Source organism: Neofelis nebulosa, chromosome 3 (genome assembly GCF_028018385.1).
Source record: "Neofelis nebulosa isolate mNeoNeb1 chromosome 3, mNeoNeb1.pri, whole genome shotgun sequence".
NCBI classification, from domain to species: Eukaryota; Metazoa; Chordata; class Mammalia; order Carnivora; family Felidae; genus Neofelis; species Neofelis nebulosa.
Window position 1 is genome coordinate 151177109 of NC_080784.1, and position 16966 is coordinate 151194074.

A 16966-nucleotide genomic window follows, 5' to 3' on the forward strand; every position below is an offset into this window, starting at 1 on the left:
ACATACAAATGCTCTCTGAGTAGACTGAATGAAGGTCATTAATACAGGAAGGGTATACTTAGACTTATCTTTTGGTTGATAACCACTCATCCTCTATTCACATATCCTTAATCTCTGGTTTTCTATAATTCTAGGATTTATCCATGGGTTTTTAAAAAATCATGAAGCCCTCTTATTTTTTGCATCTACATCTTTAGATGTACATAACCCTAAGTTTACACGACCATCGGACCTTATAAAGAATTTGAGTTGGAATCTGGATTTTAGTAAAGAAAAAAGTCATGAGATTCTGTTAAAATGAGTCTGACCTGGTCTTGGCCCAAAGTTATACTAGAGAGGAAACTTTTTTCTTTTGAAAGCAAGAGTATAGTCAATATTTTCACAAAATATGAAATAAAATAGAATATAGCATTATTAAGCCAGTATTAACATTTTATTAATGAGGATTTCACTTTTTAAAGGCTGTGTAATAGGACAACTTAATCTCATAACCTGGAAGTTTTTACTTCATTATTATTGCCTCTTTATTTTTGGCTAAATTGTACTTTCAAGTGAGTAGACAAAAACCTGATACTATAACTTCAAGTAAATATACATGCTATTCTTCAGTGTTAAGTGATCTATTGGGCTGAATAAAAAGGGTAGATATGACGGTCTCTCTAGTCCCTAGAACAGTTTGCCCCAACATAGAGGTTTCTTGGGTTATTGCTAAGGAATGATTCCAGTTCTTGGTAGCCTTACTACAGATCCCAATTTCTGCATCTGTTGAGATAAGCCAGTGGCTAAATGGATGTTTGGTAATATTAAACAGTACCAATCTGCCTTCTGTATGGTGATTTTTAGGACTGGTCACACATACCCTCTTCCTCTTTCCTTTCTGTCCTCTTTCCATGTATATTTTTGAGATCCCATACATGTTAAGAATGGGGTTACTGTCTGTTAAGAATTCAGCCTAGTGGAGTTGAGATACAAGAAAACAAAAAGTTCTAGCTCAATACAGTAAGTGCTATGATACCATGAAAGTACAGATGAGATACACCTAGTGTCATTTATGGGGATTAGGGAAGGCAGTTTAAAGATTATACCTGACACAAATACACAGATATTTGTATATACATGTATGAAAACACATTTTTTAAATACATCACTTCCTTTGCAGAAGTAAGACAGTAATGACTGTGTTGGCTGATATGCCTTTCTCCAGTATAATGAAAGACATATACTATCTCAATTGGGGGTAATATCTATAAACTACTTGGTTTTTCTAGAAGAATGATGCCACATAATTTTAAGGTATTAATACTTTTTTAATCTCTACTATATTTTCAACAGATGACTTACAGTCAATACCAAAGGAGAATTTTCATTATATGCATGGTAGAGTGGAAAGCATGTTAGATAAATTAAAAAATATAGCTGTTACTCCTGGGTTGGTGGGTCATAAACAATGTGATTTTGACCAAATCATTTAACTTAATTAAATGATTCTTCACTGAAAACATGAGGAGGCTGAGCAATATGATTTAAAATTTCTTCCTAGATTTAAACTTCTGAACTTTACAAAACTCCTGGTGCACGTTAACACTTTTAAGCTATTATGATCTTAAGGCAATAACTTTTAAGTTTCCACTCTTAGAAAGTGCTTATAAATTATTTATGTTCTCATGCTTCCTATAAAATTGACTTAGTCCTGCTCCCCATACAAACAGTCCCCACTACACTTGCCAAGACCCGTCAGACTGGTTTTATTTACATCATTAGTGACTTCTTTCTTCACCTCAATCCAGCCCATGAAATTGCTGATATAGTTTGGATGCACACACTTGATTGCAGACCTCGGTCTCCACAGGGCTCTTCCCTGTTGGTCAGCGATGTATCGGTGAGTTCCTTTTTTCTTTGTCTTAAATTAACTTGTAGTTCAAAATGGCAAAAACCACACCACAGAATGTGTAGATCTCTAATTTATTATTTGTTTAAGAAAATATTTTTGATTTTAACATAAAATTATGTCAAGAAATACATTTCTCTTCTTTCTGCATTAGTGTTCCCTGGGATGTAAGGCTTCATCCCCAAATATTTTTGTATATATTTTCAGATGGATTCAATAAATGATAAATGTAGATGCGGTTTGACAGCTGTCTTTTAGTTAACTGGTTAGTTAGTTTCAAGAATAGAATGTGTTCTTAGCTTGGGCTTTGTGCTATTGAGAAAATATTCTTATTTTCAAAGGTATACGTGAGAAAAAATAAATCTGAAATCATGCAGTTCAAAATTACATTCATTTCTAGAAGTAAATAATTTAAATTTCAAAATTATAGATGTTTTGAAAGGAAAAAAATAATTTAAGGAGACAGTCTGATCAAATTATTAGAGTTGGATTTAAAAAATAAATCCAGTGATATACCTGGCCACAATCACTTCTCTAACAGATAAATCATAATTATTTTGAAGTTGTTTTCATTCAAAGTTAGAAACTAAACAGTAACAAAGTTTCTATGTACTAGTTTGGACTCTGAAAAATAATTTTATCTTCAGATTAAGATTTTATTTTCTCTAAGTGATATATTGGCATGTCATTTTTTTTTTTTTTTCTTTTTTTGATTCTACTTTGAGAAGGAAACAGTTCGGAAAAACTTCCAGTAGAATCTTAATAGGGGCAAACACTCAGTCTCTGTCATTGATAGAAAGCTCCACATACTTATGAAAAGTTTAATACTCTTCTATACACATTGATGAAGCAACTAAGAGCTACAGACATAAATTTAGTCAGACTTCAAGGCTCCCTACCTTTTGCAAGTACTTCCCTATAATCCATGATGATTCTTCTGTCCTACACTTTTTACTACATTATCTTTAAGAATATTACTGTAAAAAAGAGTGCTTTTATTTAAACATATAATCTCTATCAAACTTAAGGTACTAAATAGATTTCAGACTTTGTCTATGCTAGATATGAGTGAGTCTAGAAATTGTATAGAGGAGCTATAACATGGGGGTATTGGAATGCATTTTTCTGAGTAGAGTCTCTAATTTGAAGGAAAAGATGTATCTATTTTTTGGTCCTACTTCAGAGCAGAGGGAAGATATCTCTCAGGGAAAAACAAAATAAACAAACAAAAAACTCCTCCCTGATCTAAAACTGTAAAAAAAGGGGAGCATATCTATGTTTGTCAGCCTAGGAGGTGTTAAGAGAATGGGCTAGAGTGGAAAGGGACTAAATTTACTATGCACATTTGCACCAACAGGAACGCTTTGAAGAAAGAGGTGTAATTGAAATACGTTCTTTCTAAGGACATTGGTTCATAGCTGGGCAAACATATAAGAAACACTGGAGGGTTTTATCAAATGTCACATTCCTTCCTTGTTAGCCAAATTTCTGAGAGCCCCCTCACTCACTGCACCTGTTCTAAATGAGAACCACTATTTTAGAATTAAAAGGTAAAAAGAAATTTGGACCAGGTAAATATTATTTTTCATATGCTACCGTTTCCCCCAAATTCTTATTTTATACTATCCTTTGAGCACGAAGAGAATAACCCATGGATTTTATAAACATACACACAGAGAGCAGAAGGTTAAAGAAAAATTTACTAGGAATAAGTTCATAGGGAAGAGATTGGGAAGAGAAGAATATATTTATTAAATATATTTATTTATGATGGGATGTATGCTAACTGTAGTTATCCGCAACCACTGATAAGAATGAAAGATAAACAGACTGAATTTATAGACAGTATCTACACAAATTTAGATGCACAAAGGCGAAATGAGTAATATTCAAATTAAAAAAATGGACAACTTTAGTTTTTACTCAGTAGGGTGAGAACTACCTCTCAGTTTGTGTGTGGCCCATGGTCCCTTTCCATTAGATTCAATGGGGGCTTATTAAAAATAGAAAAGCCCAATTCTCATCCTAGAAATTCTCATCAATCTCTGGTTGAGGCATGGGAATCACATTTTTTAAAAGTTACACCAGGTAACTCTTATTCACTCTAAAGTTTGAGAAGTACTGATTACAGTGTAAAGCTATAAAAAAGAAAGGAACTTGTAAGGTGGAATGGAATTAAAGCACAAATGAAATAGGTCAGCTTTTAAGAGAGCTATAGCCCTTTGTTTTATTTAAATTGGTATAATTATATCATAATGGGAGGTAATCTCTCCCTAGTCACTTTTCCCTCCAAGGGAGAAGAGTACTCATTTATGCAATGTAGTGATGATTAAGGAAGAGAAGATAATTTCAGAAGGTATGGGAAACTGAAGGGTGGATACAGACATGATTTGGGTAGTTTGTGTCCAACAGGGAGGGTCTTAATATGGATCAAAAATATGTTTGTTTAGAGGGAAACCTTAACGTAAAACCAATCAAGCATATCCCCCTCCCCCACCCTCTAACCCAAATCAATTCAGAGATAGTGATACTGAAAGGTCACCAAATTGAGGTTTAGGCCCAGAGTTGCTATGGGATCCTGAAGAAAGAAAACTATCTGTTGAGCACCTATTATGTGTTGTACATTTTCTAAAATACTATCTTATTTAATTCTGGAAATACCTTGAGAAACACTTATTGAGTGGCACCTGGGTGGCTCAGTTTGTTGAGCGTCTGACTTTGGCTCAGATCACGATCTCCCAGTTTGTGGATTTGAAGCCTGCGTGGGGCTATGTGCTGACAACTCAGAGCCTGGAGCCTGCTTCGGATTCTGTGTCTCCTTCTCTGTCTCTATCCCTCCCCACTTGCACTCTGTCTCTGTCTCTGTCTCTCTGTCTCTCTCTCGAAAGAAAAACAAACAACAACAAAAAAAACCACACAACTTCCCCCTCTCCCCAACTTATTGTGATTGCTCCTTTAAGAGTTGAAATAAGTGTGGCTCAGATTGTCCAGGGTTAGTAAATATTGAATCAGATAAGAATCTGATCTTAGCCTTCTTGGCTCTAAAGTCTATGCTGTTACTGCCATAACACATTGTCTATCATGTGCGGGGAGCTAAAAGAAGAGTCTTTGGAAAGTTTGCATTCTAATAGAGAAAGGGAAAACATGCACACACACCCATATACAGATCTGGAGAAAATGTGCATGTATGTGTAGGCATATATGGCTATACAATGTCCTAGGCAAAGAAACAGATCGTATACAGATTGATATGAAATAATGTACACAAATGCTGAAGGAGGAAAGGTGGTGGCATGTATTTTACTTTCATTGGTACATTTTTAGAAACATTTTAAAGAATGCATGGACTGCCCTTATTTAATTTTCTTAAAACTATCTTTGTACTAAAACAAGACGAAAATGTGACCTAACTTTTCCACACTGTTTCAAAGGTGAGCAGTGACTGAGAGTATAATACCTCAATTACATCATCACTGTTTTCTAAAAAGGATTACAACATTTGCTATTGCATGAAAATCAAGTTCAATTCGAGCGGCATATCATGGAAAGAAGTCACCTGTCTGTTGTAACTATAACTGTCTGAAGGGACCTTTGTTATTTTTTTCATTGTTGTCGGCTTTCCTCCAAAAATATGCCATTGTTTCAATACAAAGAGGGAATAAGTAGAAACATTCAAGAAAAAAAGCAACAGCATGTGCTTCAGTATCGTCATTGAGCTTTATAAGTATGCCTGATGGCTTTAGTAATCGAGAATGGGGTGAGTTGGGTAGCTGTGGAGCAGGTCTTCTAAGACAGAAGGTGGTGAAATGGGTGCTCTGGCTGCTTTCCATGGCTTTGTCAGCATTAGGATTTAGAGGAACTGCATGAAGAACTTCATAAAGCACACTCCTTTGGACATATTCTCATCAAAGACGGTGGGTGAGAATTAGGAAGAATGCCCTCACAACTGCAAGCATAATTTAATATATTTGAAATGAGTGGATTAGAGAATAGGAAAGTATTAAGAGGTTGAGAAAAAAAAAAATGGGTTGCAGAGATATCAAGTTATGCCAGAATCTGCAAGCCCGAACTTCTCCCACTTACTTACATGGCCTGTGTGGTTGGGCAATTTGTGAGACTTTTAGAATAGTAGCTCTGAAATAATAGAACTAAGCTAGGGAAATCAGAAGTACCATACATCATCACTAAATTCTCTCTTGCAATCTTTTGTCTAAAGATGTCAGGTGATGTCTCTTTTTTGAAGCTGCAAAAGGAGATACAGAAGAATTTAGCACTTTGTTTCAAGTCAACCTGTGAGTCAGTGAAGAACAAAATAATGATTGCCATCATTTGTTTTACATGTCCTATGTGCCAACTACCGTTTTATTTTATTTATTTATTTTTTTTTTCAACGTTTTTTATTTATTTTTGGGACAGAGAGAGACAGAGCATGAACGGGGGAGGGGCACAGAGAGAGGGAGACACAGAATCAGAAACAGGCTCCAGGCTCCGAGCCATCAGCCCAGAGCCTGACGCGGGGCTCGAACTCACGGACCGCGAGATCGTGACCTGGCTGAAGTCGGACGCTTAACCGACTGCGCCACCCAGGCGCCCCTACCGTTTTAAAATATCATGAGTATTTAATCTTTATAACAACCTATGATTATATTATTATACCCATTTTATGGGTGAAGAAATTGAGGCTCAGTTGGTAACATTATTTGCTCAGAGGTAACACATGGCAGAACTGGGAGTTAACCTAGATCTACCTCTCTCTAAACCTATGCTATTAACCACAATGTTGTACCATCCTCCCGTCTCCTGTATCTACCACAATGGTTCTACAGCAAGGATGATTTAACTGTCTCATTGTGTCAAAAGCTATAGAAGCTATAATTATAAGCAACAGTGTTATTATTCAATGGGTAGTCTTCTCAGTTTTCCTCCTGGTAGACAGGCAGCATTGCTATCTGTGTTCTATAAAGTAGGGGATTCAATGTTCAAAGATTAGGTAATTTGCATGTGGTTACAGGAATGGGTGAGTCAGTCAATAGTAGAGAGAGGATCTGTTTTTCCTGTTCACCTGTAAACTGAATCCAATATTGTCAAGTAGAAGAGTTAAATTAACACAGGTGTCTACATTATCTAGGAAATACTACTGTTATTATTATTATTTCCATTTGAATATGTACAGAAATGTATGACCTTTTAAAAATTAGTTGTTTACTTTAAAAGCTTGTCAGGTTGCATTTAGCAAAATTCAGAGAGGGTACATAGAGCAGGAAAAAATATATATAGATGATTCCACCATATATTTTCTTATTTGGTACTTATCAACTACCCTGTAAGGTAGATAATTTTAATAGTACCATGAATTTACAGGTAGGGAAACCAAAGATTAGGAAGACCGAGACTTCCAAATCTCTGAGTAAGTGATTGGTAGAGCTGGAGTTTAATTCATCAGTTGAATTTCTTTTTACACATGAGGCCTAAGCAAACTCCTGATACATGGAGCAGAGTTGCTGTGGGTGAAGTGGCACTAAGGCTTGGGAGCCTTACTTGCTTTGTCTTCTTATCCCCTTAGGCATGCATGAGGCAACTTGAGGGATTTTTCAGCCCACTTTTAAAACAAATTAATTTCTCATTATTATGGTGGAAATAATGACAAGAGCCAACAGTTGTTGAACCTTTATTATGTGCCTGGTCTGATGCCAATTGCTCTATAGGTGTTATTTTGTTTAACCCTCAGAAGAACCCTATACTTAGGTCCTATCATTAGCCCCATTTATAGGTGGGGACATGTAGACTTAGAGAGAGTGAGTAATTTCAGAGCCACTTAGCTAGTGAGAGGCAGAGCCAGGACTAAATCCAAACTCATGGATGCCAATGAGTTTGATGCCAAAGCCCAGACATGGAAATGGAAGTCCTTTGTTTAAAGTCATAGAGCATAATCAAGAGTATCTTAAAATCAGCTGCTAGACAATATTAACTAAAAGTATTTTATCATCTTTTCCATATACAGAAACTATAAAAAAGTTAGTAATATATTTCTTGATGTTCTCTTTTCACAAAGATAATTACATAAAAGTGGCAATTTACCTTGACTGCAATTAATCTGTTTTACATATTTTAATAGCATTGGATTTCTCTATGTAGGAGTGACAAGAAATTTAGGGTAACAGAGGTTTATATAAAAGGGAAATAATATAAACAAGTCTGGAGGCAAACAGGTAAACCTGTGAGGAGATTAACAAAGTAATCAGGAATTTAGGCTCCTGCTGTTGTGCTGTCCCACTAGCAATGAAAATACATCCTCTAAATCACGGTCCAATATGATTGCCTGAGCTCCAACTAGCACATATGCATTCTAGCTATGAAATGCACATCAGGATTCCACCCACTGGAATAGAGACTCATTAGTCAGAACTTATTCACATGGTGACTCCTATGGACAAGGGACCCTATTCTATTTTCCAGATGGCCACGTACTTAACCAAATATCAAAAATTCTATTAATAAGAAGAAAATATTTGGGATATACATTTACAAGTATCTACTACAGACATGTTAAGTTTGAACGATGGTAAGTGTATCCTATTGTGATGAACAGCAGGCAGTAGACATATGGGTCTGAAGTTAGCAAAGTGATCTGAGTTGCAGTTATGGATTTGGTAGCCATCAGCATATAGATATGAATTAAAGCCGTGGGTGTTGGTAACTGAAAATATTTTATTCTTTTGGATAAAAAAACACTGCCTTTATAATTTTATGGTATTGATTTACACAGCAAATTCTACCTTATTCTAACATGAATCTGAGCATATTTCATTATCATTAAAATGCCAATATATTAGGGTATTATTAATGTAATTATATAATGATCAATTTTATAAATTCTGTGTTCCATTAAAAAGTTAAGACCCAATACTTTTCTATATTACAGGTCAACAACTGGGGCAGGGGATTCATTAATCAAGAAATCTCACATCTGGAAGAATAATATAAATATTAACAGAATCAGTAATTTTCCAATTGTTCTTCATTGACAAATTAATTCAGATATTATAAACAGGAGTTTCTAGACTACTGAAGGGATTCTTTGTGGCTAACAGTGTTTGCCAGGAAAACAGCAACCTGGAAGACACCACAGAGTCTTAGCATGTGTTTCAATGGATACGTTCCAATTTTAAGGGCCATTACTGTTTTATGTAAAATGAAATGTCATGGGTCTAGGGATTTTTAAACTGGCTTAGGAGGCAAGCAGTAAAGACATTTTATGACTTCCTCTTACAAAACTTGGATCACTTGCAGTCCCTTACTTGTAATCCCTTACTTTGTTCCAGTTATCTGGCATGTGGCAACCAGAGAAAATTATGTGAAAGCTACTTGTTTGATAAATGCTGAATTTTTATTACAAAAATATTAAGCATTTTTAAGTCATGTGAGACATGGAACACTAACTTTGCTGGAAATTAAAGAGCATTTAGATCAGTTAAAGTCCCCATTGTTTTTTTAACAAATGAAGAAAATGAGAGCACGTGCAACAATGGTGCAAGTTGGAGATTAAGGGATGTTGGAATTTGTGTGATGTTGCATATGCTCTCAGGTTTTTCAGCTGAGAAACTTCAGGCTCAGATGAAAGGACTTCATCCTTAAAATTTTTTTAACGTATTTTTTTGAGAGACGGAACACTAGCGGGGGAGGGGCAGAGAGAGCGGGAGACACAGAATCTGAAGCAGGCTCTAGGTTCTGAGTTGTCAGCACAGAGCCCCATATGGGGCTTGAACTCACGAATCACAAGATCACCACCTGAGCTAAAGTCGGGGGCTATCCTGACTGAGCACCCAAGCGCCCCAGAAAGGACTTAATCCTTAAGCAAGAACCCTCAGGACTAAGATGCAGGTCACTGGTTTTATAGTTCAGAGCTATTTCTACTATATCATGCCAACTCTCATAGGAGACATCTAAGCAAAGTTATGAGAAAGATTTGGTAGGAAGATATCTAACGTTACAAAAAGTTTCTGAAAGTCTATATGTTAGCCTCAGAGCAGCCCCAAACTGAGGTTTCTCAACTATTTTTCTTCTAATAACACCTGCCGCCACATACTCACACACTTCCTGTGAATTCCTATTTTCTTTTACACTTTTAAGTGTGTACAATTCCCACGACTAGTTGCAGTGGCATCCCTTGTCGACATTTCTGTGGGAAACTGGCTTTTCAAGTTCCTTACTCAGATCGTGCCAATTTAATATCTTGAAGTGGAAAGAGTTTGAGGAAAAGAAAGCAAATATATCTGCGGAATTAAAGATTAAGATAGCTCAATTTATAAATCTATAAACCCATACCTAATTTCTTAATACTATCTTTAAGTTCTGTTTCACCACATCTACCTATGATTATATATTTCTAGAGGTCAGGCTAAGTGTCAACCTGAATTTCAGTTTGTGGTTTCCTGTGCTGCACCATATCTGTCTGGGAACTTAATAAATACCTTGATGATCACACAATGGAGATCAGAGACATTCCTTCCTGTTGAGTTGCCACTAATACTCGCCACTAATATAACATGTGTATTTAACAAAGTCTAATGATCACATGTGTGATTTTCACAACTTCCATTTAAATTAGGTGCCAGAAAAGATATTATTACTTGAGTTTATGGTTGGTTAAATATAGGAATGGTTAAGCTATGGGTTTTGGCTAAGTTAACAGTTAATGAGGGGTAGGGTTTTCCGTCAACAATGTTTATTCACAATATCTATTTAAAACTTCCTACTGTACTAAGTACTGTATTTATTGCTGTACTAAGTAATACTATGTTTTTGTGCCTACAATTTCAATAATCTTTAGATATTTTACAATGTGAAATCCCATTATGGAGTCATTTCAGTAATAATCAAGGAAGTGTTGTCAGATATGTTAAAAATTGTTGTAGAGCTTGGTATGAATGATTTTATACTGCTCCCCTCCCTTCCCCATCATACTGCTTTCACTAGGTAGTAATTGGTGTCACCTGCCAATATTGAAGGAAACACTAAGAGTGTTACAAAACTAATTTTTGTTTCAATGTAGGAATATTGTGGAGAATAGAACTTATTACATTATATACGTTGTTTTTTTTTTTTTTTTTTTTTTTGTGAGAAAAATGTGGCGTTGCTACTGAATAATTGATCAGTATTTATTTTATGGTTGCCATGAAGAATGTACCTGAACATGGTTGGCTTGTTTGCTCTGTTTGTTTATTTTTGTTTTTGAGTTGGTTGCTGGTAAGCTACAAATTTTGTGGCCGGACTTAAGGAAATGTCTAAATGGGAATTTACATAGTTTTAGTATTACTCCCATTTTATGTTTTCACTCATGTTTGTTTTCTCCTTGCAGAGAATTTAAATTCTCTCTAAATTTAAAACTTTAAAAAAAATGCTTATATTTGAGAGAGTGGAGGAGAAAGGGCAGAGAGAGAGGGGGACAGAAGATCTAAAGCAGGCTCTACGCTGACATTAGAGAGCCTTATGTGGGGCTCAGCCTCACAAACCGTGAGATCATGACCTGAGCCAAAGTCAGATACTTAACTGATTGAGCCACCCAGGTGCGCTTTGCATCTCTAAATTTAATTTAATACCATATATACTATATTATATCTATATCTATATGTCTATATCTATATCTACACCTAATGTCCTTTTAAGTTACCTTAAGCCAATCTAGAACAAGATGGAATATAAATAAAAACATTTATAATAAAAACAATGAGCTTCTCACCATTTACCTTAGCTGTAAGGAGAAAATGGAAAAGATTTTCTGGTAATTAGACTACCACCTTGTTGTAATTGTAACTTCTCTATGTGAATTTTTCATAGTTATCATTTTTGAGAATGCACACATAATTCAGTCCAAAGGCCTGACTGATGTTATTAGACACTTTATAAATTTGTGTAACAGTTGACAGGACAGAAATATGTTATTTGCAATTTTATAAGAAGTAATTTGTATTTCTTTTAAAAAAAGCAATGAAAATATATGATCCATGCACACATATACAAATGTTAATTCCACCCTGTATATTTTTATAGTCTCATTCTACAAACTTTAAGAAAGATTAAAGATCTCTCCAATGCCTACTGGTATGAGTTTTCCACAGAGGAGAAAGCACCTGAGGTATTTGTGTAGATAGAACAAGCAGGCACAACTCAATAAGCTAAAGAAATAAACAAGTGCCAAAAATGTAATAAAAATTGAATAAATAGTTATTACTTGATATTTGAAATCCTAAGTGCTGACTTAGGGGATTAGCAATGTCATAAGGTACCAGGTTGTTACTTTATTGTGGTATCTTTCTTCATGCTTTTCTTTTGATATTATAATATACAGACCTTTAATAGCCCCAGATAACATGTTTCCTGAAATTAATGTCCCTCATTTGCATTTATCACTTTCTGTACTATGATCACACTTTACAGTGGATAGATCAAATCACAGTTGGAAAATCATATGTTTTCAGGTGAAATAGAAATATTAACCACAAAGCTTGATCATTACATAAAGTGTTTTATGGAAATCAGGTTTTACTTAATAGTAATTATTCTTCACAACTTCTGACCTGTCTTTCCTTGTGTGTAATATGCCAAGTTCTTTTCCAAGGCTAAGGCAGACTAGAAGTGCTTTGAGAGAAATTAAAACCTACACTATGGTGTTGACAAACATTCAGTTTAATTTGGTTTAGTCAATTTTAATTCATTTCCCTCTGTGAATATATCTAAGTCAGAGAATATAGATATAAGTAAGGCTCAGTCCCTATCCTCAAGGAGTTCAGAATACATACTTCAATGTGATGCTCTGATGCTTGGCGGGGGGGGGGGGGGGGGGGGGGGGAGGGGGCGGGCAGGGGGATAGACCTAACTAAGGGGACTTTTTGAACTGGCTCTTAAATACACATGAGTTTTTATGATGCAAGCAGAGCTTAAACTCTGTTACTCCACCTAGGAGGCAGCAGAAACAAAGGCGAAGAGCCTGAAAGCTCATGGGGAAAAGGGGAATGTCAGTTTGGGTTTCTAGTAGTCTCAACTGGCTATATCACTTCTAGAAAGATAGCTTACTGAAATGGAGAGTGATCCAGAGATTGGGAGGACAGAAAAGAAAACTTGTTAAGCTACAGGAAAAATTTTAATGAGAATTCCAGAATAAGGTCAGTGACAATGGGATTACAGACAGACTACATTAAATTTGCCATGCAGATGAGACTGGAAAATTAAAAGATTATTATAGCTTCCCAACACAATTTGCATTGACTTGTAGGTTATTGCTTAAGTCAACCATCAGTAAACTATGGCCCAAGAGCCAAATCTGGCCCACCACCTGTTTTTGTACAGTGCTTGAGCTAAGAATGATTTTTATACTTTCATGGTTGAAAACAAATCAAAAGCCATGACAAATGAAAATTATATGAAATTCAAATTTCAGTGTACAGAAATAAAGTTTTATCGGAACCCAGCCATGCTCATTTGTTCATGTATATTGTCCATGGCTGTTTTGGGCCTACAGGGGCAGAGCTGAGTAGTTGCAACAGAAAATGTGTGGCCCAGGAAGCCTAAAATAGTTTCTATCTGAACTTTGACAGAAGAGTTTGCTGACCTGTAGTTGAAGTAGTTGATAATAATGCTTTGGAACCATCAGCTTTACAGATACTGTGCACATGTTCATTCAAAACATCTCAGCTGGACTGGTCTGGTGAAACATGCAGACTAGGAATATCAGTGCTGGTTACCGTTACAGAGAATAAGCAAAGAGTTTGAGATCCACTGTTAATCAGTCTATGATGGTGGTGTGATGTGCGGGCTTGTGCTGATAAACTTTCCTTTGAAGCACTGTGAGCCCTGACTTACTCTCCAGTGCTTGCCATGAGGTTTATTTGCCTTAGTGTCTTTTTTTTTTTTTTTTTGCCCTTGCCTTTTTGTTGTTATCTCTGCTTTTCTTTTTTAGTACAATTCTAAACTGACACATTAGGAAGTGATAATGATAATACAACTCTGGACATATTCCTTATCTTTTGGCCATTTTAGGCTTCTAAAAATGTACCCATATTTTATTTGCTGTATTCACTTGCTATATTCATTGTCTAATCACACATGTCCTCAAACCGAAAAGAAAAATCACATAAAAAAGGAAATTTGATGCCACTGAAACTATTAGAATTTATCTAGTCTGTCTGAAGGTGTGATTTTACATGAAAAGGTTCAGAAAAGTTTCAACAGGCCACAATAATCGTTGGACAGGATTTCTGTACAAGAGGGGTTAATTACATTAAGTGTCTATTGATAGGCACTTTATTCCTCCATTTTACCTATTTTTTTTGAGCATACTTCAACCACATGTAACTAGGAATAATTCAGTATTGGATCTCTTGCTGAGAGAGCAACAAAAAAAGTAATTAAGAAACAGGGTCAATCAGTTTGAAAAACAATGCCATATAGACTGGGAAGAGAAGAGATAATGTTTCAAATGACTAACATCTCAGCAATGTGGTGATTACCATTATTATTAATAATGAAAATAACAATACTAATAATAGTCCTTGCTGACTGTTTTCTACTTGTGAACCCAGAGTAATAAAAAAAAAATTATCATTTTAATCTCTATATAGCTCAACATGTTAGGTGGGGTCTGAAATTATTATCTCTGGTTTTGACCTGTATAAAATAAGAGCGAGAATAAGAGAATCTATTGGTACAAGATTATACAATAAATAAGTTGGTGGCAGGACTCAGAATCAGACTCTCTTATTGTTTATTCAAAGTGTTTTTGGTAGATTCCCTTTTCTCTTTGTCCCATGCTGTCCCTGTTGTCCCTTCAAATTACCAAAGACAGAGCATCACCAAAATTGTTGTGAATCGTGGGGGTTAGGACAGTACCTTGGGCACAATAGTGATGGGAAATCCATAAAAAGACAGGTATAATCTTCCTTGTTATTTTTTTTTTTTACCTTTTTAAAAATCTCTCTCTCTTTTGTTTAATTCAAAAGCTATTATGTTTGTGGTTTTAAGAAAATGAATGCATCATAACACAAAAAGTAAATAAAATGAAAGTCTCTCATATTTCTGCTATTCCACTTCTTGCTATTAGTAAATTTGTGTCTCTTTCTCTACATTTTGCTATGCACACATGTAGTTTCATTATTTAAAAACAACCGGAACATAGAATGCATATATTTCTGCAACATTTTTTCATTAAAATATATCATTGACTATTTGAATGTTAATACTTCTAGATTTACCCCATCAATTTAACAGCTGCATTGTTTTACTTTGCTGTCTTAATTAAAAGTTATCATAGAGTAATTAGAATTTCTGCCATGTTTCACAACTCTACATAGTGATCATATATTTTTGATAATTACAGCACATTTCCAACAATTACAAATTCATATTCTTCATCTGGCATGTTTTGACATTAGTTGAGAAGCCCTTCCCTCCCCACATTACCCCCAAAGTTTTGCTTACGTCTGCTATATCCATCTCCTTTCTTCTGCAACAGGTGAATAGCAAGCATTCAGAGATGAAGCAGCAGGGATCAGTTTTTAGGTTTCTTAGGCACATTTGCACATGAAAAATAATAACCTCCTCGTAAAGCAGTCTTTTTATATTGCAGTAATTGCCATTCTAGGATCAGGTGTTTGGAATATCACTCAAGGGAGGACTGAAGATTGAAGAGACTGGGGAGAGGAAGATGAAGTTTCCTTGGCTATAATCCCATAGGAAAATCACAGGAACAAGGGAGGAGACCAAACAGAGTCTCTGGAGTCTTTCCCTATATCTCTGTGTTTTCAGGAGGGGCAGAATCATATCTCAATGATGATAGTATTGATTTCTGTGACAGTGTTCCCACAGAATAAAACATCGAGACAGAGCCAGGGTATGATGAGGTATGATAGGGACCAAAATGATATCACTTCCTCGTCCTACATAACTGGAAACAGAGTCCCCTTGATTCCTGTAAGCAAAAATTATTTATTGCAAAATGCTTTCCAGTTTGCAAGAAGTTTTCACATTCCTGACCTCATGCAGGATTCCGCAATCAATCATGTGCTTTAGACAGAATGGCTATCCTGTCCCTTATCAATGAATGGGCAACTTTCATTGGGCAGAGTTTAAATGATTTTTCCAAGTTTCATAGCTACTAAGGAAAGAGGTGGACTCAGAGTCCTCCTTATTTTGGTTGAACTTCCCGTGTTCCTCCAGGATAGCACACTTTCTCACCAGTCCTCATGTACCAGACAGTGCTCTGGAGACAAGCATACGTGCCAATGATTCTACCAGTATCTCAAGACATTTAAAATAACAGCATCCTTATTTAAAATAACAGCAACTCTGGGGCGCCTGGGTGGCGCAGTCGGTTAAGCGTCCGACTTCAGCCAGGTCACGATCTCGCGGTCCGTGAGTTTGAGCCCCGCGTCAGGCTCTGGGCTGATGGCTCGGAGCCTGGAGCCTGTTTCCGATTCTGTGTCTCCCTCTCTCTCTGCCCCTCCCCCGTTCATGCTCTGTCTCTCTCTGTCCCAAAAATAAATAAAAAACGTTGAAAAAAAAATAAAATAAAATAACATAAACTCTGACTTATTATTTTATTTTCTCCAACTTTTGAGTTTGCTTAGCAACTATTATAGCACAAGGGAACAGCAACTGTGATAATTAAACAAAAACCTGGTTGACAAACATTTTTCAGTAACATGCTTTTGAAGAAAGAACAAATGGGAGAGGTTGAGGGAATCTTACACAGAAGGGATTTCCTGCAGTGTTACTGAAATTTGGAGTCAAACAGGTCCTTTGGAAGAGAGTTCTGGGTATCTTTTATGTGTATCCTCAAAGTTTGTTTGGAGACAAATTAGAAAAATGGAAGGAGAATAGAATTAGAAATTCTATCTGGAATAGTATAGATCAAGCTGTAATGCGTTTCATGGACCATTTAAGATTCTAGAGTGGTAGAAATAGGCTTTAAACATTTTTATAACCTCTACAGTGCCTAACTCAGTATTTTGAACCTAGCCAGCTCTGTAAATCATAACTAACACTTACACAGCACTTTCTACATGCCAGGCACTGTGGTAGGCA

General features: G+C 35.9%; 1 protein-coding gene across 3 annotated transcripts in view; it reads left to right on the plus strand.

Moving 5' to 3' along the window:
* The first annotated feature begins 1768 nt into the window (after nt 1–1768).
* Nucleotides 1769–16966, plus strand: part of LOC131507508 (transmembrane protease serine 11E-like) — a 43081-nt gene continuing 27883 nt past the window's right edge. For all 3 annotated transcript variants that reach the window (XM_058722381.1, XM_058722383.1, XM_058722384.1), the window contains exon 1: nt 1769–1879. In XM_058722381.1, the coding sequence (XP_058578364.1) occupies nt 1872–1879 (8 nt within the window). In that variant the 5' untranslated portion in view covers nt 1769–1871. The remainder of the gene's footprint in view (nt 1880–16966) is intronic.